Source organism: Podarcis vaucheri (assembly GCF_965113315.1).
Source record: "Podarcis vaucheri genome assembly, chromosome: 8".
Lineage (NCBI taxonomy): Eukaryota > Metazoa > Chordata > Lepidosauria > Squamata > Lacertidae > Podarcis > Podarcis vaucheri.
The window spans coordinates 70,902,793-70,923,471 of NC_138766.1; the positions used below are offsets into that span (position 1 = coordinate 70,902,793).

General features: G+C 43.3%; 1 protein-coding gene across 5 annotated transcripts in view; it reads left to right on the forward strand.

Annotated features, from left to right (window-relative positions):
- The window catches only part of VPS13B (vacuolar protein sorting 13 homolog B), a 368,427-nt gene that overhangs the window by 273,453 nt on the left and 74,295 nt on the right, over positions 1–20,679 (forward strand). For all 5 annotated transcript variants that reach the window (XM_082235378.1, XM_082235375.1, XM_082235376.1 and 2 more), the window contains exons 38-40: positions 1,282–1,489; positions 1,792–1,976; positions 17,301–17,497. In XM_082235378.1, coding sequence (XP_082091504.1) covers positions 1,282–1,489; positions 1,792–1,976; positions 17,301–17,497 — 590 coding nt within the window. The remainder of the gene's footprint in view (positions 1–1,281; positions 1,490–1,791; positions 1,977–17,300; positions 17,498–20,679) is intronic.

Sequence of the window (20,679 nt, forward strand, 5' to 3'; positions counted from 1 at the left end):
CTAAAAATAGACATGAGAAATAAACAGACCCCTGTTGACCCCCAATAGCTGATTTTTCAGAGGCCTGCTCCCTATGAACCTGGAGGCAGCATATAGTCATCATGGCATATAGCCATGGGATGCAGAGTAAAAGAGAAGTAGTATGTATGATTTGCTGGGATTTATTATACACAGTACGACTGATGTAAGGATTACAGAAAGAATTTACGTGATGAGCTTTGAACACTAGAAAAGTCATTACATTTCTGTCTTCTTGCGCCTCATCTTTAGAGTTCCTTCGAAGCAAATTGCAGGTGCTAGTTTTAGCAACTGTATATGACCTTGATAAATTGGGCATGTTCTCTGTCTCATATGGAAGCCACGCTTACAGCAGGTTTTCTTATTACACCACCCTAATTCCCACAGGCATCTGGGCGGCCACTGTCAGAACAGGATGCTGGACCAGAAAGACCTTTGGCCTTCTTAAATTCTTAATCTTATTCCTTTCAATTTCCTTTTCTTACCCACCATTTCTAAAAAAGTGGCCAATGACAGCAGCCATACCCCTAGGCCAGACCCCACTATCCTCCTGTAGATTTACCTGTGCAATCTAAGCCACATAGTGTCATGTACAGAGCAGGGGTGCCTACTTGAATAATATATTTCACAAAACAGCAGAGGTATTACTACTATGGTGTAAGTTTTCCTGAATTCCCCAACATCCCATCTTCTTCCTTTTTTGTACATAGCAGAGGATCAGCTTGCCCCTACTCACCTTCCCCAAACATATACTATAAGGAAGATCCCAGTGTCTTCTCTGTATCTGTATTCCATTAAGTTGATTGACAAAAGGCTATGCCTATTTTATTTTTCTTCTTCTCTGGGGGTTCTCTGGTTAATTTTAAAGGGTATTACATCCCATCATAGACCTCTGTCTCTCTTTACTTGACCTCTGCTTTGTGCAGAGGAGCAAAGCCAAGAATCCTGTCTTTTCTGCTTGCTACTACTGGAGGGTATAAGTTTTATTTTTCTTTGATTTAAGGAAGTTCACTGTGAGCTGTCATAAGAAACCCTGCTGCTAGTTCCTTGCACTCAAAATCTTTGCCACTATAAATAGCTTCTGCTTTTTTAAATATTTCAGGGCCAGGGTCTAAACTTCTAAACCCTTCAAGATGCTCGAGCCTGTTTATCTGATAAGTCTGGAGAATTCCTAGAATAAACTTGCTAGCAATTAAGCTGGCTTCATGAATGGCTGAACACAAAGTGCTTAAATGTTGCTAAATTTAGCTTTCTTTTTATAAGGTTTTCTGGGGACAAGAGCATTTGAACTGCTTACTTCTTCTGCATGAACTTCTGCAAAGTTACCTTCTCCAAGAAGGCAAGATGCATGGGCAGAGCACCAATCAAGCACATTTGGTGCAGAGTCCTACAGACAGGAGCCAGAGTTCTAAAACAGAGCATACGTCCGACGATCTGCGAACAGGCCTATTTCAATACATACAAGATACAGGTACAAATAGCATTTTGAAAACGCACATCAATAACAAAAATAATTTCAGTAGTAGGCTATTAAGGATCACTTTCCTTTAACAGCATTTTTTTGGTAATTAAAGAAGCATCTGGTAGAAAACTACCTTTTGATTTCTTTCCATTTTACTATGACCTTTTAAAACTTAGGGAAACTGCTTTTTTATTTTCCCTCTGTTTGATCCTAAGAGATTTGTTTTTAACTGTTTTGGTCTCGTAAACCAGCATGCTCCCTTTTTAGAAATTATATAACCAATTACGGCTTTCCCCCTCCTAATTTGATAGATGCACAGAAACTACCCAGTGCCTATGAAGTTGTGTTTTACAATGAAACAGAGGATAACCCAGGAATGATGTTATGGAGATACCCAGAACCCAGAGTGCTCACGCTTGTGAGAATCACTCCTGTTCCCTTTAACACCACTGAAGATCCTGATATCAGTACTGCAGACCTGGGAGATGTTCTTCAGGTGGGTAGGGTTTTTATTATTTTGGAAAGTATATTTTCACAGTGCTGGTGGGAGGTCATTTATTATATATATTTTAACACATCTGGTTTATAAGGGTACAAGGGACTTAGGATGAGTGAAACTGTTGATTCTCGATTGCTTAAAGTTTGCTTTAAGCTTTTGATTTGAATAGACTAGAGAAAATAATAAGAAAAACTCTAGCTCTCTACAGACATAATGTTACAGGGATCACATACTTCCCACCCCATGGCCTGGACCAGATTTGTTATTCAACCTGCTTACAATTAACCTAGAGACAATCCTAAACACCTGTGCAGAGTCCTGGATTAAAGCCTGAGTTCCATAGAGGTGCTTGTATTTATTAGTGTATTTATTTCATCTGTTCGTACATATGAAATATTTCCATGGAGTTTGGAGGTCCACATAGATCCACCGTTGTCACTCTGTTTAGGGTCTTTTGAGGCCATCAGCCTATCTAGACAGGAAAAACCTGGCTGCAGTAATCTATGCTCTGGAAACCTCATGAATGGGTTAGTGCAACACTGTTTGGAAACTGCAGCTAGTGCAGAATGCAGCTGCTGATTGTTGCAGACTTGAAGTAGGCTAATCATATAACATCAATTCTGCCACAGCTTCACGGGCTACTTGTATGTTTCCAAACCAAATCAAAACCCTAAGCTTTGGAAACCAATTCTAAGCCCTAATATATTGGAGCCCAGTATCTTTTGGAGCCTCTCTTTCTCATGAGCCTACTTGGACCCTTTGGTCTTTCTCTGAGGAAGATTCACTGGATGACAAGGGCTTTTTCAGTTGTGGAAAGCTCTTCGCAGTGAGGTTCACTTAGCACTATCATTAACATCCTTTCGGCATCAGGTAGAAATATATCTCTTCTCCCAGGCATTTGATGGATTACTATGTTTTTGTTGCTGTTTTATTGAGTCTGTTCTGTGAGTTGGCATCTGTCTGTCTTCAGAGAAAATGGAGTGCGCCTCTGGGGGTGTGGTCAAACTGCTGTGTTAGCAGCACTGAAGTTACCTCCCCAGGGCAAGCCCGGGCCGTGTATATAGTGGTCTTGGGCTGCCCAGACAACAAAGTTCTTGTATGGCTTTTATTGTAGAGTATTGTTTTTTTTCTTTTATGTTATGCTTTATTCTCTTACAGTTTTGTAAGTCACTTAGAGACTCATTGTAAGTCACTTAGAGCATTAAACAACTGATAAATTGAAATAGTAATCACAATAGTAGCCTTTCCTGAGAGGTCCAGGGTTGTCCCCATTTCAGCAAGGACAAAGAAGCCCATGCTCCTCCAGTATTAGGTGGGCTGTCTTAGCAAGAAGCAAGGAACTGCTATGGAAAATATCCGTTTTTATTTGTTCTCACACAGGCAACTCCATGTATGACATGGCTGGACCCAGATTTGGGGGGGGGGGTGTCTGTTCAGAATGTTGCAAATGAAATATAAAAACCAGTAACCATTTTTAAATTGATTTAGCTTGTTGTCCAATGTAGGTTTAACATTAAAGTTGCAAGCTTAGGCTGCAACTTAGTCACATGACATGTAAATTGCTTTTGTTGGTCCCAAGTCAGTTCTCTCCAGCTAGACTATCTTTGAGTTTTTATATTTGAAGTGGCATGAACTTTTTCTCCCTTTATTTGGGACTGTTCATTTAACAAATGTCAGGAACGCTTTGATTTAGCCAGATTTCATCAATTCGAAAAAGTGTCTGTTAGGAAGAAGAAGAAAAAAGCAAACCATTATATGGTTATCAGAAGAACATAAGAGTTTTGCTGAGACTCAGTAGAGGGAAAACCTAGTTAATCAGCCCAAACTGGAAGTAAATGCAAGAACCAGCAATATTTGTTTTCTTTTTTATGTTTGATTCCAGCAATATGTATAATACAGAAGAGTAGGGTAGTTCCTTACCTTGAAGAGCTTAAGGTCTAAAATTCAACACAGGAGAATCTAGAGGAAGGGGAGGGGGAAAGGAAATTTGGTAAACAAAAGTTAACTGTGTCAGAGCTATAAAATAAAGAGTTTGGATCCCAATGTGGTTTTGCATGAGCAGAAAACGATATACCATTCCCCACCTTCCCACAGTATAAATCCATGCTGTTTTGAAAGGTTACCTGATCTCAAGTGGTTTGAGGGGGGAAGTGTAGAATGGAAAGCCCCACTGGATCTTCGGGTCCAACCAAATATGTGCTACATTTCATTATATGTATCACTGGAATTTTTAGGTTTAAATGAATGGATCACATTTAAGGCAGATTTATTGTCTAAGTGCATCAATAAGCCTGTGCTTGTCTAAAGTATTCTTGCACTAAGAGTTTATGAGTTCGGTATTTTCAACACTATGTTACCCTATAAATAGACCGCTTTTTAAATACTTAGTTGCTCCTTTAAACAGTGGCTAAAGGAAGTATGGGCTTTAGAGCAATTGGCTTGAGATTTATTATAAGTCATAACTTCAGGAAATATTTGACATGGCAGTCAACAGGAAACTAATTATGATCAACGTCAAAGGCATTAATTTTTCCTTTAAACAGAAAATACCTCATATTTGGCTGATTCCATTTCCTTTTTGTTTTGCATTCCCCATTGAGACTGCAAGGTTGAGCTGGCATTTGAGAGGCTGGGAAAAGGCCTTTTTGGAAAACCACAATTTTTACTGATGTTTGACTCATTTCTCAAATTTCAGAAGCAAGTATTTGGGAAATCCAAATAATTTGGGCATGACAAGGTTGTGAGTTAAGTTCGTAGCATTAGCAAGGGAAGATACAAAAGTTCTGTCACAATTATCGACAGCAAAGAGTAACACTAGCCTATTCTAAATGCTAGTTACAGTGGTACCTCGGGTTACATACGCTTCAGGTTACATACACTTCAGGTTACAGACTCCACTAACCCAGAAATAGTGCTTCAGGTTAAGAACTTTGCTTCAGGATGAGAACAGAAATTGTGCTCCATATTTTTTTGACTATGTGATCTCTTTCTCTTGGCATTTTAATTGGTAAATAAAATGACCACAGCTTCTTATAAGTAAATGAAATGAACACAGCTTTTTCAACCTTAAGGGTGTGATCCCATCGCCTTTGGGTGGGCATCTCGGGGACCATAGAATATATCAGGTCTCCCTCTTCAGTATCCAAGAAGGAACTCTGGTGTCACCTTAAAAACCTCCTAACACCCCAGCACAACTGCTGTCAGATCTCCAGTGTCACTGGGCCCCCGAAGGGGCTACTCTGTGGGAAGAGTAAGAATTGCTTGGATCCAAGACCTTCTCAGTCCCCCAATGCCCCCCCAGACAGTACTTTCCCTCCTACAATACAGTGGTGCCTCGCAAGACGAAAATAATCTGTTCCGCGAGTCTCTTCGTCTAGCGGTTTTTTCGTCTTGCGAAGCAACCCTATTAGCGGCTTAGCGCTATTAGCGGTTTAGCGGCTATTAAAGGCTTAGCGGCTTAGCGGCTAAAAGGCTATTAGCGGCTTAGCGGCTTAGAAAAAGGGGGGGAGCGAAAAAAATCGCAAGACTTGCAAGATGTTTTCATCTTGCGAAGCAAGCCCATAGGGAAATTCGTCTTGCAAAGCGCATCGAAAAACGGAAAGCCCTTTCGTCTAGCAGGTTTTTCGTCTTGCGAGGCATTCGTCTTGCGGGGCACCACTGTATTGTTCCCAATGGGGGTGGGGATGGTAAGAGTGAACTCCAAGCCCAACAGAGCTTAGGGTATGGATGTTAAAACTGCCTTCATTTCTCACCAACATAACCACCTTAGGACTGCGGCCTAAGTTCTGTCTGCTGCAAGGTTCCCAACCCCTGATGTCCGAACATCAAGATGTTTTCTTAGATGAATTTGTGATTTTTTTCCCATACAGTGGTGCCTCGCAAGACGAAATTAATCCGTTCCACGAGTCTCTTCGTCTTGCAGTTTTTTCGTCTTGCGAAGCACGGCTATTAGCGGCTTAGCGGCTATTAACGGCTTAGCGCCTTAGCAGCTATTAACGGCTTAGCGGCTTAGGGGCTTTAAGAAAAAGGAAACAAACTCGCAAGAACTCGCTAGACGTTTCGTCTTGCAAAGCAAGCCCATAGGGAAATTCGTCTTGCGGAACGACTCAAAAAATGGAAAACTCTTTCGTCTTGCGCGTTTTTCGTCTTGCGAGGCATTCGTCTTGCGAGGTACCACTGTACATGGAGATGGAATGCAGGCAGTATTTGTATGTCTGTGGGAGCTCTCAAGCTTGCAAGCAACTGCCGCATCGGAGTATCTGCCAATGATAATTAGAGCTATGTGCTTGAAGCCCCTGTGGTTATATCCTGAATGCTATCATTTTAGCCTCAAAGTGCTAAAATTATAATTTAGCAGCACTGTTATTGCTGGGTGCAATCCCAGAACCACTAGTTAAAGGATCTCTGGTAGCAGGACTGGGAAAGAGGGAACTCTTGCCTGATATGCTGGAGAACTGCTGCCTGTCAGAGGACTAAGCTAGATGGAGCAATGGACTGATTTGTTATAGAGCAATTTATAGAGACAGAGACAGAGACAGAGACAGAGACAGAGACAGAGACAGAGATAAAATATCCATACATACACTTCAGGTTACAGACGCTTCAGGTCAGTGGCGTAGCGTGGGGGGTGCAGGGGGGGCCGGCCGCACCAGGCGCAACATCTGGGGTTAGGGCAAATCCACGGGTTAGGGGGCGCAAATCCACGGGTTAGGGGGCGTAAATTACTTGCCTTGCCCCGGGTGCTGACAACCACGCTACGCCACTGCTTCAGGTTACAGACTCCACGAACCCAGAAATATTACCTCGGGTTAAGAACTTTGCTTCAGGATGAGAACAGAAATCGTGCTCCAGCGGCGCGGCAGTAGCAGGAGGCCCCATTAGCTAAAGTGGTGCTTCAGGTTAAGAACAATTTCAGGTTAAGAACGGATCTCCGGAACGAATTAAGTACTTAACCCGAGGTACCACTGTACTGCTGTCTGACCTCAATCCATTATGTATCAATTTGTCTTTCTTATTTGTTTGCACAGCATGTGATGTTCTCTTCCCCAAAGTTAGTTGAGAGCTAAATAAACATGCAAATGCCTACTAGCATGTTGAATCTACATTTCAAGGTGATATGTAGAGTACCTATGAAAGCAGTTCAGTATGAGATGTGCTTCCATAGCTCTGTATGATACATAGCTCTGCATCCATCAGTTGCAAAGCCAAGCAGTACATATTAAGAGCAGAATATTTGTACAACGCCTTTCTGTCTGTCTTTGCAGTCAAACTTTTAAGTGACCTCCAAGGGTATTTGTACAACAAAAGACAGGAGAGGCATACCTCATATGAAATTGGTTTGAGTCTTATCAGCATATTATCATATATATATATATATATATATATATATATATATATATATTTGCTTTCGTAGATTTTCACGGGTACAGGAATGCAGGTTTTGGTGTCTTCGGGTGTCTTCCCGTGTAAGAGTCGGGGTGTCTGGGCGACGTTTCGACGAGGTCTCACTCGTCATCTTCAGGCTGGTGCTTTCGGCTTCTTGTTACTGGAACAGAGCAGAATCTGGTGTTTGAGTTATATATATATATGCAGGTTTTGGTGTCTTCGGGTGTCTTCCCGTGTAAGAGTTGGGGTGTCTGGGCGACGTTTCGACGAGGTCTCACTCGTCATCTTCAGGCTGGTGCTTTCGGCTTCTTGTTACTGGAACAGAGCAGAATCTGGTGTTTGAGTTAAACACCAGATTCTGCTCTGTTCCAGTAACAAGAAGCCGAAAACACCAGCCTGAAGATGACGAGTGAGACCTCGTCGAAACGTCGCCCAGACACCCCAACTCTTACACGGGAAGACACCCGAAGACACCAAAACCTGCATTCCTGTACCCGTGAAAATCTACGAAAGCATATATATATATATATATATATATATATATATATATATATATGCACACATGTTTCATGCATTGTTCTCTCTGTGTTTTCATGAAACCAATATTTTAAATATCTGTTTGTTTGTTTCCTTTTTAATGAGAATAAATCCAGTCTTTGTAGCACATTGCAATCCACAGCACACCTGCATTTGCTCTAAAACCTAGTAGCTTGATGAATTGATAAGATAAGCCGGCCACATGCTTTCCCTAAAAATAAAGGAATGCCGCATATTTCTTCATAAAGGTTAAAAAAGTATTTCTCAGGGCTCTTGAATTACCATATTCTGATACCAAGGGAAAATAAAACCTCAGCTTAGAGTCTTGTTTGTACTTAGAGGGCTTTCCGGACAGGAAGGCAATCTTGATGCAATGCAGCAAAGCCACAATACCAGTGGGGCATTACAGGTGAAAAGCGTGCAGCTGTACCCCGTACCACAATGTATTACAACTGTACAGTGGAATATTTCCTGAACAGAAATAGGGCTTGGTTAACTTTGTTTCCCAAGAGTAGATCACATTAAAATGTTATAAAATCATGATTTCCTGCATTTGAATACTTGTGGTTTCTCAACTGGTTCCAATATTACAAAGGGGGTTTTATGGCTTCTATTAGTTGAAGATGTATAGAAGCCTCTTTCTAAAGTCATCTAAAAGGCGGGGAGATAATGTAAAAAGAGGACTATATTTTCCCCCCATGCAAACATGACTTCTCTGGCATTTCAGCTATATTACTGAGTGTCTATGGTTTATTTTATAGAACATAATATGTACTCAAGTGTAGTGGAATGGGTATAGAGTATATACTAGCTGCTTGATGCATGTAATGGTCATGACTTGGAAGCAAAATGCAGGTGGTGGTTGTTGTTTTATTTTAATTTTTAACATTAGAGGAGAACATTTTTAACATTAGAGTTTATTCAAGGCAGAGGTCCTGCACTTAATTATATGTGAACAACTCCCACTGAAGTCAATGGATATAGATGCTGATGATTAATATTCCTCAACTGACTGCCTTTAACTTGCAGCATAGCAGCAACTTGAATACCAAGCAACCACTCTTTAATAAAACCCAGGAGCATAGAAAGATAGGAAGCTGCCTTACCAAAGTCGGGCTATTTGTCCATCTATCCATTATTGTCTGCTCTGACTGACACCTGCTCTCCAGGGTCCATCTTAGTCCGTCTTCAAATTTATTTATTTTCTTTATTTAATGTATTTACATCCTGCCTTCCTCCCAAGTTGGAGCTCAAGGTGGCTCCCAACGTATTAAAAACATCCTTACAAAATGCAAAGTAGCAAAAACAAATTAGAAACAATAGTTAAAATAAAAATAAAGCACATTTAAAATCAGCATTAAAATAACAATGGCTATTGATTTTAATGCAACTGGGGGTGGGGCAGAAGTTATGTATTGTAGGAGATATTCCTTCAAATGGAGAGTATCTAGTCATGTAAGACTTTAAAGATCAAAATTAGCAGTATGGAATGGGTAACTAAGGTAGGACTGTGTTATACCAGTGGTGTGCACTCATATCTTTTATATTTTGGCCATTGCATTTCATAACTCTCTTCAGAGGCTGCCCCACACACAGCACATCACAGTGATGTGCTTGGTTACCATGAAAGAAAATCAGTAATCTTGAGTCTGCATTTGCAATGAAATTTGAAGTGATTTTACTGACGATTTTGCCTGGGTATCTCCCACTAGAATCTGCTAGGATCTTTTGCAGACTCTGCTTTGTGTGTTCCACAAGGAATGACATCGGATGCAAAATGATTTGGTTTCTGACATCTACAAGTAAAGGCTCTATGGTAGCCTGGTTCAGAAAGAGGTCTAGTTGAAACTATGGAGAGGCACTGCTAGTCAAGGATAGAGAGTATGGAGCCTAACTGGACCAATGGTCTGAATCACAGGCCTGTACAGAGGGGGTACACTTGCCCCGGGTATCGGAGGGCTAAACCAGTCGGGGGGCCCTACCACAGGCCTACCAACTTACACTGTCTTCTTGTCTCCAGCCCTGGGCCTCAGACAAGCTCTGCAAAGGCCTGTTGAATCAGTTCTACATATTCACTCTTCATTCTAATGACAGGGTAGCTTAAATATAAATGTTTTCTCATTAGGTAGATCAGGAAGAAGTGAACTTCAGCTTGCCTCTTGCCCCAGATACATTGGTCTCTTGAATAATTCAGGACTCTTAAGAAGGATGAAGGGTGGAGATGGGCATGGTAGAGAAGTTTTGCAGTCTGAGCAAGTGATTAAAGAATCCTTGTGACCACAAAAGAAAAAGGAAGAAAGCAGACTAGTTTTGCTGACACCCTAAGATAGTTTTACCCTTTAAAAAATGGAACTTAACACTTGTCAAGCTGGTTCATATAAGCCAAGTTCACCAAGGTGTCTAGTTTGTAGGAACATATCATGTCTTCCACTGGGTCACGTCACCTCCATAACTAGAATAAAGAAATGCATGGCAATATATAGTTTTACATGGGTTTTCTGCATTGAGTCTCAGAATTTGTTGGAGAAATTTAGTGGCTTTGCATTGTGTCATAAATTATGCAGAGTGCTCTCTCGCGCGCTCTCTCTCTCTCTCTCTCTCTCTCCCTCTCTCTCCCTGAACCAAACATGCATAGTCAAGGATTAAAGAGTAAAGCTTTCAGATAAGAGGCCCAATTTACAGACAGTCATGGACCTAGGCAGCTCTCATTTTACAAATTAATCACTGACTGTGAGGTATGTTAGTTGAACTCAAGTGATGTTCAGATGGCGCATTCACTTGAGGGAAATACTGTGGATTTTTTAAAAAGAACATTGGCTTCTAGGGGACACACAAAATGACACTTATGAAATGTAGCTCAAATAGTTTTCTTTACATTTGTGTACATGTGTGTATATATGTGAAAGGGGGGCAGAGAAAAATGTATAAGGGAATTGGCAATAAATGGGGGGGGGCAATTATGATATCATTATTACCAGCAGCTTTCTCTTTTCAGGAAGAAGCTTGGGTTAAAACAAAATTGTAGTTTGACTTCTTGCAGATTATACCCCCCCCCCCCGATTCTTTTATTTAGATGGCTTTGGTAAGAAGTTAGAGTTCACGCACAAACAAATGTGTATATTTTCTGTCTATAATATGTATGCTTTGTTGTACAGTAGTTATTTCTGGAATAGCAATCCCTAAGGTAAAGCAGGAAACAAGTTGTGAATTAGGAACTTCTGAAATGAATTGCCTGAGCCCTGCATTACCCTGCTTCCCCCACCCCCTTGCCACTTCCATATATTCACTGCTCTCCTCCCTTTGTCCCCTCAGTCCCCACCTGACACTTACCCACCCCACTCTCCTCCCCCAGTCTCTTCTGTAGCAGCCTGATCCCTATATTGCACACCCCCATTTTCTCCTCCCCATCCCACTTTCCCCCAATCCTTCTTACCAAGCCATGGAAGCTGTCCTTCCTTCTTCTTTCAATTTTTTCGGGCCCCAAACCCCTAAATTCAGCCGTCAGTCCAAGAGGCATGATGGGGAAGTGAAGCTGGCCAGCAGCTGGAGGCCAGAGCTTTCCTTTGCAGTGCAGGTGACAACTGGAAATATACTATGGCTGGTGGTATCAAAAGCTGTGAAGAGATGCAGCAAAATAAAAAGGGTCTCAGACCAGAACTGTTTTGGTGCCAAACTCAGGCACTGAAGGCTCATCCACACAAAAGGTGGCCTGTTTAGCATTCCAGGGAGCTACATACAGTCAGGACTTTCAGGCCACCCAGCTTAAACTTTAGCACCCACTGTCCCCTCATGCAAGAGCATGTAGGCTTCAGTAGCAGCTTCTTGGCCCACCTTTGTAGTAGGAGCCCAAGTCATTGTCATCATTGCCCTGCCCTGCCCTTGACTACTTCTGTTCAGCTTCATTCATAAACTTGGGTCCCATGCAACACATGGAGAACTGAGGTGTGTGAAATTCAGAGAGCTGCTCTGTTCCGGCTGTGTGTGTGTTAATGGCACTATGCCAGTGTACTTTCCTTGCTTTTATTGTGGAAATGGTAGGAGCAACATCCCAGGAGGTGAGCATTATTTGAAATGTAGGTAGAGTATTAATCATTTTGAAGACAAAAGGAATACAATTTTATTTTTCTTATGGGACACTTTCTAGTGCAACTAATATCCTCACTTCCCTTGCCCATGAGTCATTTTGTGGGATATACTTGATATCCAAGTTTCAAACTATTATTTTTGGCAGCTGCTACTGCACAAAGCAGTCATCTTCCTTTATATTTACCAAGCCGGGCCATTAGTAATAACCCCCATCCACCCACAAGGACAAATAATGTGATATGCTTAGAAATGTAGAGTTTAAATCAGTTTAAATTGCCAAATCCAGTTTCCAAAGCTCTGAGCCACTGTAAACCCCATGCATTTCAGTGGGACCTTCCTCCTTGCTAGGCCTTTGGGTGTCAGGCTATAAATCACTCTTAAATATTTCACACTGCAAAGTTTGATATTTTTCCGACTCCCAGAATCTAACTAGCATTCCTAAAGGGGATCACTAAAGGATGAATGTGCAGTTTTTATTTTACAGCATATTACATTTTCACTGTATCTTGTATATTTGTTAACATATGAAGGCTTTTATCTTTCACACTTATTAAAATTAAAGATTATGTGAAAATAAATCTTTGCTTTGCTTTTTTTAATAGTTGTGTGTTTGGGTTGGTGTGTTTTTTTAAAGGCCGCCTTCTAGTTAACCTTCCATAGAGACATTGGAAGAGCTCTGCTGGAACAGACCAAAGTCTCATCTAGTTCAGCATTCTGTTCTCAGCAGGGGCGCCAGGTCCAGAAGACCAAGCCCTTTTGCACCCCCCTATATTTTCAGAGTTGGGGCTGCCCCCCCCATCCCAAAAATGCAGAGGTGAATAACAGAGCCAACCATGTTACAGCCGTGGAGGGAAATGATGGTCGAAGCAGCGGCCTCCAGCTAGTGGCAACATTAGGAGGAGGAGCTACCAGCCATTGAAGCTGTGCAGATGCGGCGTTTGGCTCTAACCCAGCTCCTCCCAACATCCTGACATCATGGACCCCCAATCGCCCTTTGGTTTTCACAGTGGCTAACTAGACGCTTATGGGAAGCCCAAAAGCAGATCCTGAGTGCAGTAACAGTCTGCCCAATTGTTATTTGACTGATTTCTCGTATGTGTAATCACATGAGCTTGAGAGAGGAACGTGGTGTTCCAGGTAATGCCCTGGCTTGGTAGGAAGCTTAAAGGTAAAGGTACCCCTGACCGTTAGGCCCAGTCATGGACGACTCTAGGGTTGCGGTGCTCATCTCGCTCTGTAGGCCGAGGGAGCCGGCATTTGTCCGCAGACAGCTTCCAGGTCATGTGGCCAGCATCACTAAGCCGCTTCTGGCGAACCAGAGCAGTGCATGGAAACACCATTTACCTTCCCACCTGAGCAGTACCTATTTATCTACTTGCACTTTTGGGCATGCTTTTGAACTGCTAGGTGGGCAGGAGCTGGGAATGAGCAACGGGAGCTCACCCTGTTGCAGGGATTCGAACCACCGACCTTCTGATCGGCAAGCCCTAGGCTCTGGTTTAGACCACAGAGCCACCTAAGGAAGCTTAGCCTGTACTTTTTCACTGGCCTCCAATCTTGGTTGGAGAGAGACTTGGTTGGATGAAGCAGATGGGCCTGTTCTTGCCGCTGCTTGTCCACCAGGTTTCTCTTACGCACAGCAACCCAGGTCATGTGGGCGGGGAGGGGGGGTTGCAGTGATTTTTAGGAAGTCATTAGTTTGCACCAGGCGTCCTATTGGGAAGACCCAGTTTTCTGAGTGCATGTTCTGGAAGTTGGGCAATAGGGGCAGTACAGGATTCCTTTTGGTGTACCGACCTCCCCGCTGCGCCAAGGATTCCCTGCCCGAGCTGCTTCAGGTCGTGGCGGATGTTCTCCTGGAGACACCTAGCTTGGTCGTCCTAGGGGATTTTAACATCCATGCCGACACGACCTTACAAGGGGCCGCTCGGGACTTCGTGGAAAGCATGGCCTCCATGGGGCTGTCCCTGAATAAGTCTGGCCCAACCCATAGCCGTGGACATGCCTTGGACCTGGTGTTTACCTCTATGGATGTTGGTGATCTGACACTAAGTAAAAGCGAAACGAAAGAAGTGCCATGGTCAGATCACTTCCTGGTGCAACTGGACTTCTCTGCGACCCATCCCCTCTGCAGGGAGGTGGGACCAATTCGGATGGTCCGCCCCCGCCACTTAATGGATCCAAATGGTTTCCAGAGAGTGGTAGGGGATGCTTTATCCCATGTTGATGGCCTTTCAGCTGATTCCCTGGTGGCCCGCTGGAATGTGGAGTTAACCAGGGCTATTGACTGTTTGGCTCCAAAGCGCCCTCTCCGATTGCATGGAGCCCGGACAGCCCCGTGGTTTTCCACGGATCTGAGGGCAATGAAACAATCGTTGAGACGGCTAGAGCGCCGGTGGCGGAGAACTCATTCCGAATCTGACCGGACACAGGTTAGAGCTCAACGTCGAGCCTACCAAGTGGCGATAGCAACGGCGAAGAAGAATTTCTTCACCGCCTCTATTGCATCTGCAGAAAACAGCAGCAGGAGACTTTTTCAGGTGGTTCACAATTTAGCGGAACCACCTGCAACATCGGGGCCCAGTACGGGCCACATGTTCTCCTGCAATGATTTTGCAAAGTTTTTTGCAGATAAAACCGCTCAGATTCGGGAAGAAGTAGACTCCACCGTGGGAGCAGGGCCGGGGCGGGAGAGTGCAAGAGTTCTGTCTGGTCAAGTTGAGTGGGATCAATTCCAATCTGTTGCCTCCGAGGATGTGGACAGGCTGCTTGGACGAGTGAAACCAACCACCTGTCTCCTGGATCCTTGCCCATCCTGGCTAATAAAAGCAAGCCGGGAAGGGCTGGGCGATGGGCTTCGTGGGGTGGTGAATGCTTCCCTCCGTGAGGGGGCCTTCCCAGACCCGCTGAAAGAGGCGGTTATTAAACCGCTTCTTAAAAAACCATCTCTAGATGCGGCCACGATGGCCAACTATCGCCCAGTCTCAAATCTTCCATTCCTGGGCAAGGTGATTGAGCGAGCGGTTGCCGAACAACTCCAGGCACGCCTGGAAGAAGCGGACCATTTGGATCCCTTCCAGTCGGGATTCAGGCCTCATCATGGGACTGAAACTGCCTTGGTCGCACTGGTTGATGATCTCCGGCGGGCTAGGGACAAAGGTGAGAGCTGTTTCCTAGTTCTGCTGGATCTCTCAGCGGCGTTCGATACCATCGACCATAGCATCCTTCTGGACCGTCTTGAGGGGCTGGGAGCTGGGGGCACTGTTATACAGTGGTTCCGCTCCTTCCTCCTGGGCCGTGTTCAGAAAGTGGTGGTGGGGGATAAGTGTTCAGACCCCTGGGCTCTCACTTGTGGGGTGCCTCAGGGTTCTGTCCTCTCCCCCATGCTTTTCAACATCTACATGCGGCCGCTGGGAGAGATCATCAGGAGGTTTGGGCTGGGTGTTCATCAGTATGCGGATGATACCCAGCTCTACCTCTCTTTTAAATCAGAACCAGTGAAGGCGGTGAAGGTCCTGTGTGAGTGTCTGGAGGCGGTTGGAGGATGGATGGCGGCTAACAGATTGAGGTTGAATCCTGACAAGACAGAAGTACTGTTCTTGGGGGACAGAAGGCGGGCAGGTGTGGAGGATTCCCTGGTCCTGAATGGGGTAACTGTGCCCCTGAAGGATCAGGTGCGCAGCCTGGGAGTCATTTTGGACTCACAGCTGTCCATGGAGGCACAGGTCAAATCTGTGTCCAGGGCAGCTGTTTACCAGCTCCATCTGGTACGTAGGCTGAGACCCTATCTGCCTGCGGACTGTCTCGCGAGAGTGGTGCATGCTCTGGTTATCTCCCGCTTGGACTACTGCAATGCACTCTACGTGGGGCTACCTTTGAAGGTGACTCGGAAACTACAACTAATCCAGAATGCGGCAGCTAGACTGGTGACTGGGAGCGGCCGCCGAGACCATATAACACCGGTCTTGAAAGACCTGCATTGGCTCCCAGTACGTTTCCGAGCACAATTCAAAGTGTTGGTGCTGACCTTTAAAGCCCTAAACGGCCTCGGTCCAGTATACCTGAAGGAGCGTCTCCACCCCCATCATTCTGCCCGGACGCTGAGGTCCAGCGCCGAGGGCCTTCTGGCGGTTCCCTCATTGCGAGAAGCAAAGCTACAGGGAACCAGGCAGAGGGCCTTCTCGGTAGTGGCGCCCGCCCTGTGGAACACCCTTCCAGCAGATGTCAAGGCGATAAACAACTACCTGACATTCAGGAGACATCTTAAGGCAGCCCTGTTCAGGGAAGTTTTTAACGTGTGATATTTTATTGTATTTTTGGTTTTTATGGAAGCCGCCCAGAGTGGCTGGGGAGGCCCAGCCAGATGGGCGGGGTATAAATAATAAATTATTATTATTATTATTATTATCTTCCAGTCAAGTAATTATATAATTTATTAATTTATAGTGTTTAGCGGGAGGGGATCTCCTGCAAATCTATAACAATATTGGATCACTTGGTGAAATATTTGGTGGGTGATATTTGCCCTTTCCATAGGATTGAATATGTAGAGCTTAACAGGACTGTGTTTCGCCACTTCCCTTGCTTAATAGCAATTTGAAATTGGTGGAGTTTTGGAATTTAGTGTTGTCAGTATGTTCTGCTTTTCATAATCTGAATTGGTAGTAGCTGTGACATTTCTAAACTGGTGCTTAGATACAGTAGGGGGCTGTACAGCAGTTAACAAGATGATGCTGTATCTAGATAAGAACAAACTTTTGATGGTTGGTTTCCACTGTGGCTTAAGAGAGGGGGAATATCTTTTCTTGGATGGATCACACCCTTTCTGAAAAGGGCCCAAGTGGATAATTAGCTGCTTACTGTAATAGGTTCTGATCACTAACATATGTACATTGGGAAATAATACTTTCTGTCTCCAACTGTATTTATACTATACAGAAAATTTAAGTCACTTAATCAATGTCTTAGGAAAATATATTCTTGATGCATGGTGGAATTCACAATTCAGTTGTGTTTTAGAGTGTTTAATATATGTTCATAATGTGTTTTTGTGTGATCCTGGGGTGTTTGTACAAATTGTCTGCTAGGAACTGGAGATGTATCCTAACCCCATTGAATTGAATAAAAACCTATATCAATGCCAGCTATATTAACATGAAACTTCTAAAAGAAATCTCTTAAGGATATGACTGAAGAGATATCTTGGCTATTTACCATTAAAATTAAAATAAACCAGTAGTATAGCTACAAATGCATGTTTTTATATTTGTCAAGAAACGTCAAGCAACTAAGATTTGTTTGCTAACTTTACAGATTCCCTGCAGTTTGGAATACTGGGATGAGCTCCAGAAGTCATTTGTTGCTTTCAGAGAATTCAGCCTCTCAGAAAGCAAAGTTTGTGAGCTGCCACTGCCTAATATCAACTTAATGGTTGACCAAAAAGAACTTGTAGCCTCAGATCTTTGGAGGATTGTCCTGAACAGCAGCCAGAATGCAGGGGATGACCAAAGGTAATAAAAACTGCAGTTGTTTGATGGAAATGTATAACTTATGGTATCAGGTCACAGAAGTAGGTCACCAAAGCAAAGAAAGCCATTGACTCTTCCCACAATATATTATTTGTGGCAAGAAAGCTTACTAGCCTGACAGTTGACTAATACACCAAACACTTCAGTACGCCAGTTTGCAAGACTAGAAGAATGCTAAAATCTGCATGGTCAAAATACATAACTGGGCAAAGATATTCCAAAATACCAATTTAGACATAGAATCATAGAATTGTAGAGTTGGAAGCAACCCTTAGGATCACGTAGTCCAAACCCCTGCAATGAGAGCCAGTGTGGTGTAGTGGTTAAGAGTGGTAGACTCGTAATCTGGTGAACTGGGTTTGCGTCTCCGCTCCTCCACATGCAGCTGTTGGGTGACCTTGGGCTAGTCACACGTCTTTGAAGTCTCTCAGCCCCACTCACCTCACAGAGTGCTAGTTGTGGGGAGGAAGGGAATGGAGAATGTTAGCCGCTTTGAGACTCCTTCGGGTAGTGATAAAGCGGGATATCAAATCCAAACTCTTCAATGCAGGAATATGCAACTGTCCCATACGGGGACTGAACCTCACAACAGGGCAGCCACACAGAAAACACCCCTGATAAATACCTGTCCAACCTAATTACTGTGTTTCTGGTACTTACTTATTTGTTTGCTTTCTTGTTATATTTTAATCTTGCTCTTTTTCCAGTGGCTTCAGGGTTCTTCCCCCCCCCCTCTCCTGCTTTTATCCCCAAAACAACATGGTTAGTCTGAAAGCACAGGCTCATCCTACATGCCCTAAGGAGGATTTAAACCCAGGTCTCCCCAGGCTTGTCTGACATTTTAACCACTACACCACATTGGATCTTAGAATGGACACAGAAACATAAAAGTTGTTGTTGTTGTTGTTGTTGTTGTTGTTGTTGTTGTTGTTAATCTCTCCCACTGAAGTGCCATGAATACCTTTAAAGTCCTAAATGTGTTGGGCACAGGATACATTAGGGGCTGCCACCTCCTGTACCAGCCTACCTGTGTCCTTTTCTGTGTCCTGAATATGGCAAGAAAGGTCTTTTCAGTGGTTGCTCTGAAATTATATTATTCTTTGCTCCACAAAGGCTTGATTGATCCTCCCTTATGCTGTTGTTTTGTGAAATGGTGAATACTTTTTAATTCCAGCATACCCTTGTCTTACTAGTATGTAATTTCCTGTTCTATGTCTTTATTTTATTTGCTGAATCTCTTTCTCTCTGTAGGTGTGCCATATTTTTACTTCTATAAAATATTGTACTTTCTAAATGTTTCTAAGTGTAAGCCTCCTTGAATGGTGTGTAGAAGGGGGGATATAAATCATTACATATAATTAAATAAACATCCATCCACACATTCTCACACAAAAAATAACAAAGCAGTTGAATTAGGAGAGTGGAGTTTGCATATTTTTTTATCTTGTGTGTGTGTGTGTGTGTGTGTGAATAATTCAGGGAAGAAAACAGATAACAAATCAATAAAAAGTATTAAACATCTGGTTTCCATTGATCATACTAGGTTGAAATGATTTCTTGATGTTAATTGTGAAGGAATGCATTTTCATCACTGAGAAGTTAAGTGTTTCAGACAAGGTTAATTCCTCTGAATGTGGGACCTTCGCAAAATTACCTTCGTGGTCAGCTTAGTACCACAGAAATGTGAACTCTGTGAGAATTGAGCAAAAAGCTTGTGGAATTCAGTAGTGCTCCCCCAACCCCTTGCCCTTATCAAAGCAGTTAGAATTGCAGTCACAATTCTTGTTCATTTGGGATTTATCACTGTGCCTGAGATTTCATTAAAAAGTGTTATCTGAAAGGGTTTTTTGACAGTGATAGCCCTGCTATAATTTCTTATTTCTATGTGGAATATTATGATGTGGAAAATATTCATTGTTCCCTAAATTGTAAAATAAACGCATAAATGTTTACTTCCATTGACAAAAGAATAATATGACTCAGAAGGTACATTCGAGGCATTAGGAGATGGTGCTGGATAAGTATAGGGACTCTGGAGTGTGACTATAATTTTCGTCCCTAAACAGCTATACCGGTGTTTGTAATGTAAGAAAGCCAGTGTGATTTAACCAGCAAGAAGACTGGCTGATAAATACGTAGTAAGGGAGGGGAGCAGCGAGGAAACTGAGGGTAGCCTCTGCATGAGGTGGAGGGGAGGGGATTTTATTGTAGCTCTGGGGAGAGGGATTTCAGGTTAGACTTGCTTAGAACTACGAAAAGAGAGATGCATGTGGTTTTGCTAACTTAAAATTGGAAAGAGGAAATGCAGCGTATCAATTTATCAGGTTAGTTGTATTATACTTGCAGGCCTAGGAATTAGGAAGCCAGTTACAGGTATCCTTTTATGCCTTCGCAAAGTGTCAAAAATTTCCTCTTGCCTGTACTGTAGCCCTCCATATGTTATTGAACTGCAACTTCAATCTTCACTGAGCATTGGCCATGTTAATGAAAGTTGAATTGTAACAGCATCTGGAGGGCCACAGACTCCCCCATCCCTGACCTAGCACAAGTAAAAGGTAAATACGTATGCCCTAAGACAAAGATAATGAGATACTGGGTCTACCGTTTAGATGCCACTCCTGCTGGTAGTCAACCGCTAATGCTATTCCTCTGGGTTTTCTTTCTACTGTCAAAAGTAAACTAGCTCCAAGTGGAGCTGAGCTACTGGGCTTTGCACTGTGAAAGTTCATCCTCTCCTACGCCCTGCAGTTGAAAGGAAAGGGTTGGTTAAGGTAGCATTCACACCATGAAAGCATTTGTATGCTACTTTCATAGTCATGGCATCCTCCAAAGAACCCACAAAACCCAAATTTATGGGTAGTATGAGTGCTTTAAGTTTATGGTGTCAATGTGACCCAGGTTTTACCAGACTTCTTTTCGTTTTTCCCCTAAAAGCCAAAAGGTTTCTAAGATGCCACATAGCGTATCAATAACCCTACCTCTGTCCTTATGCATAAATGCCCTTGTATGGCATTGCTCTTCTTTATTGTATACTGTAATGGTGTTCCAGTTGTGCACATCCTTGGCAGTCCTAAGGCGCTGTGGTCTAAAACACTGAGCCTCTTGGGCTTGCCAATCAGAAGGTCAGCGGTTCAAATCCGCGCAACGGGTTGAGTTTCCGTTGC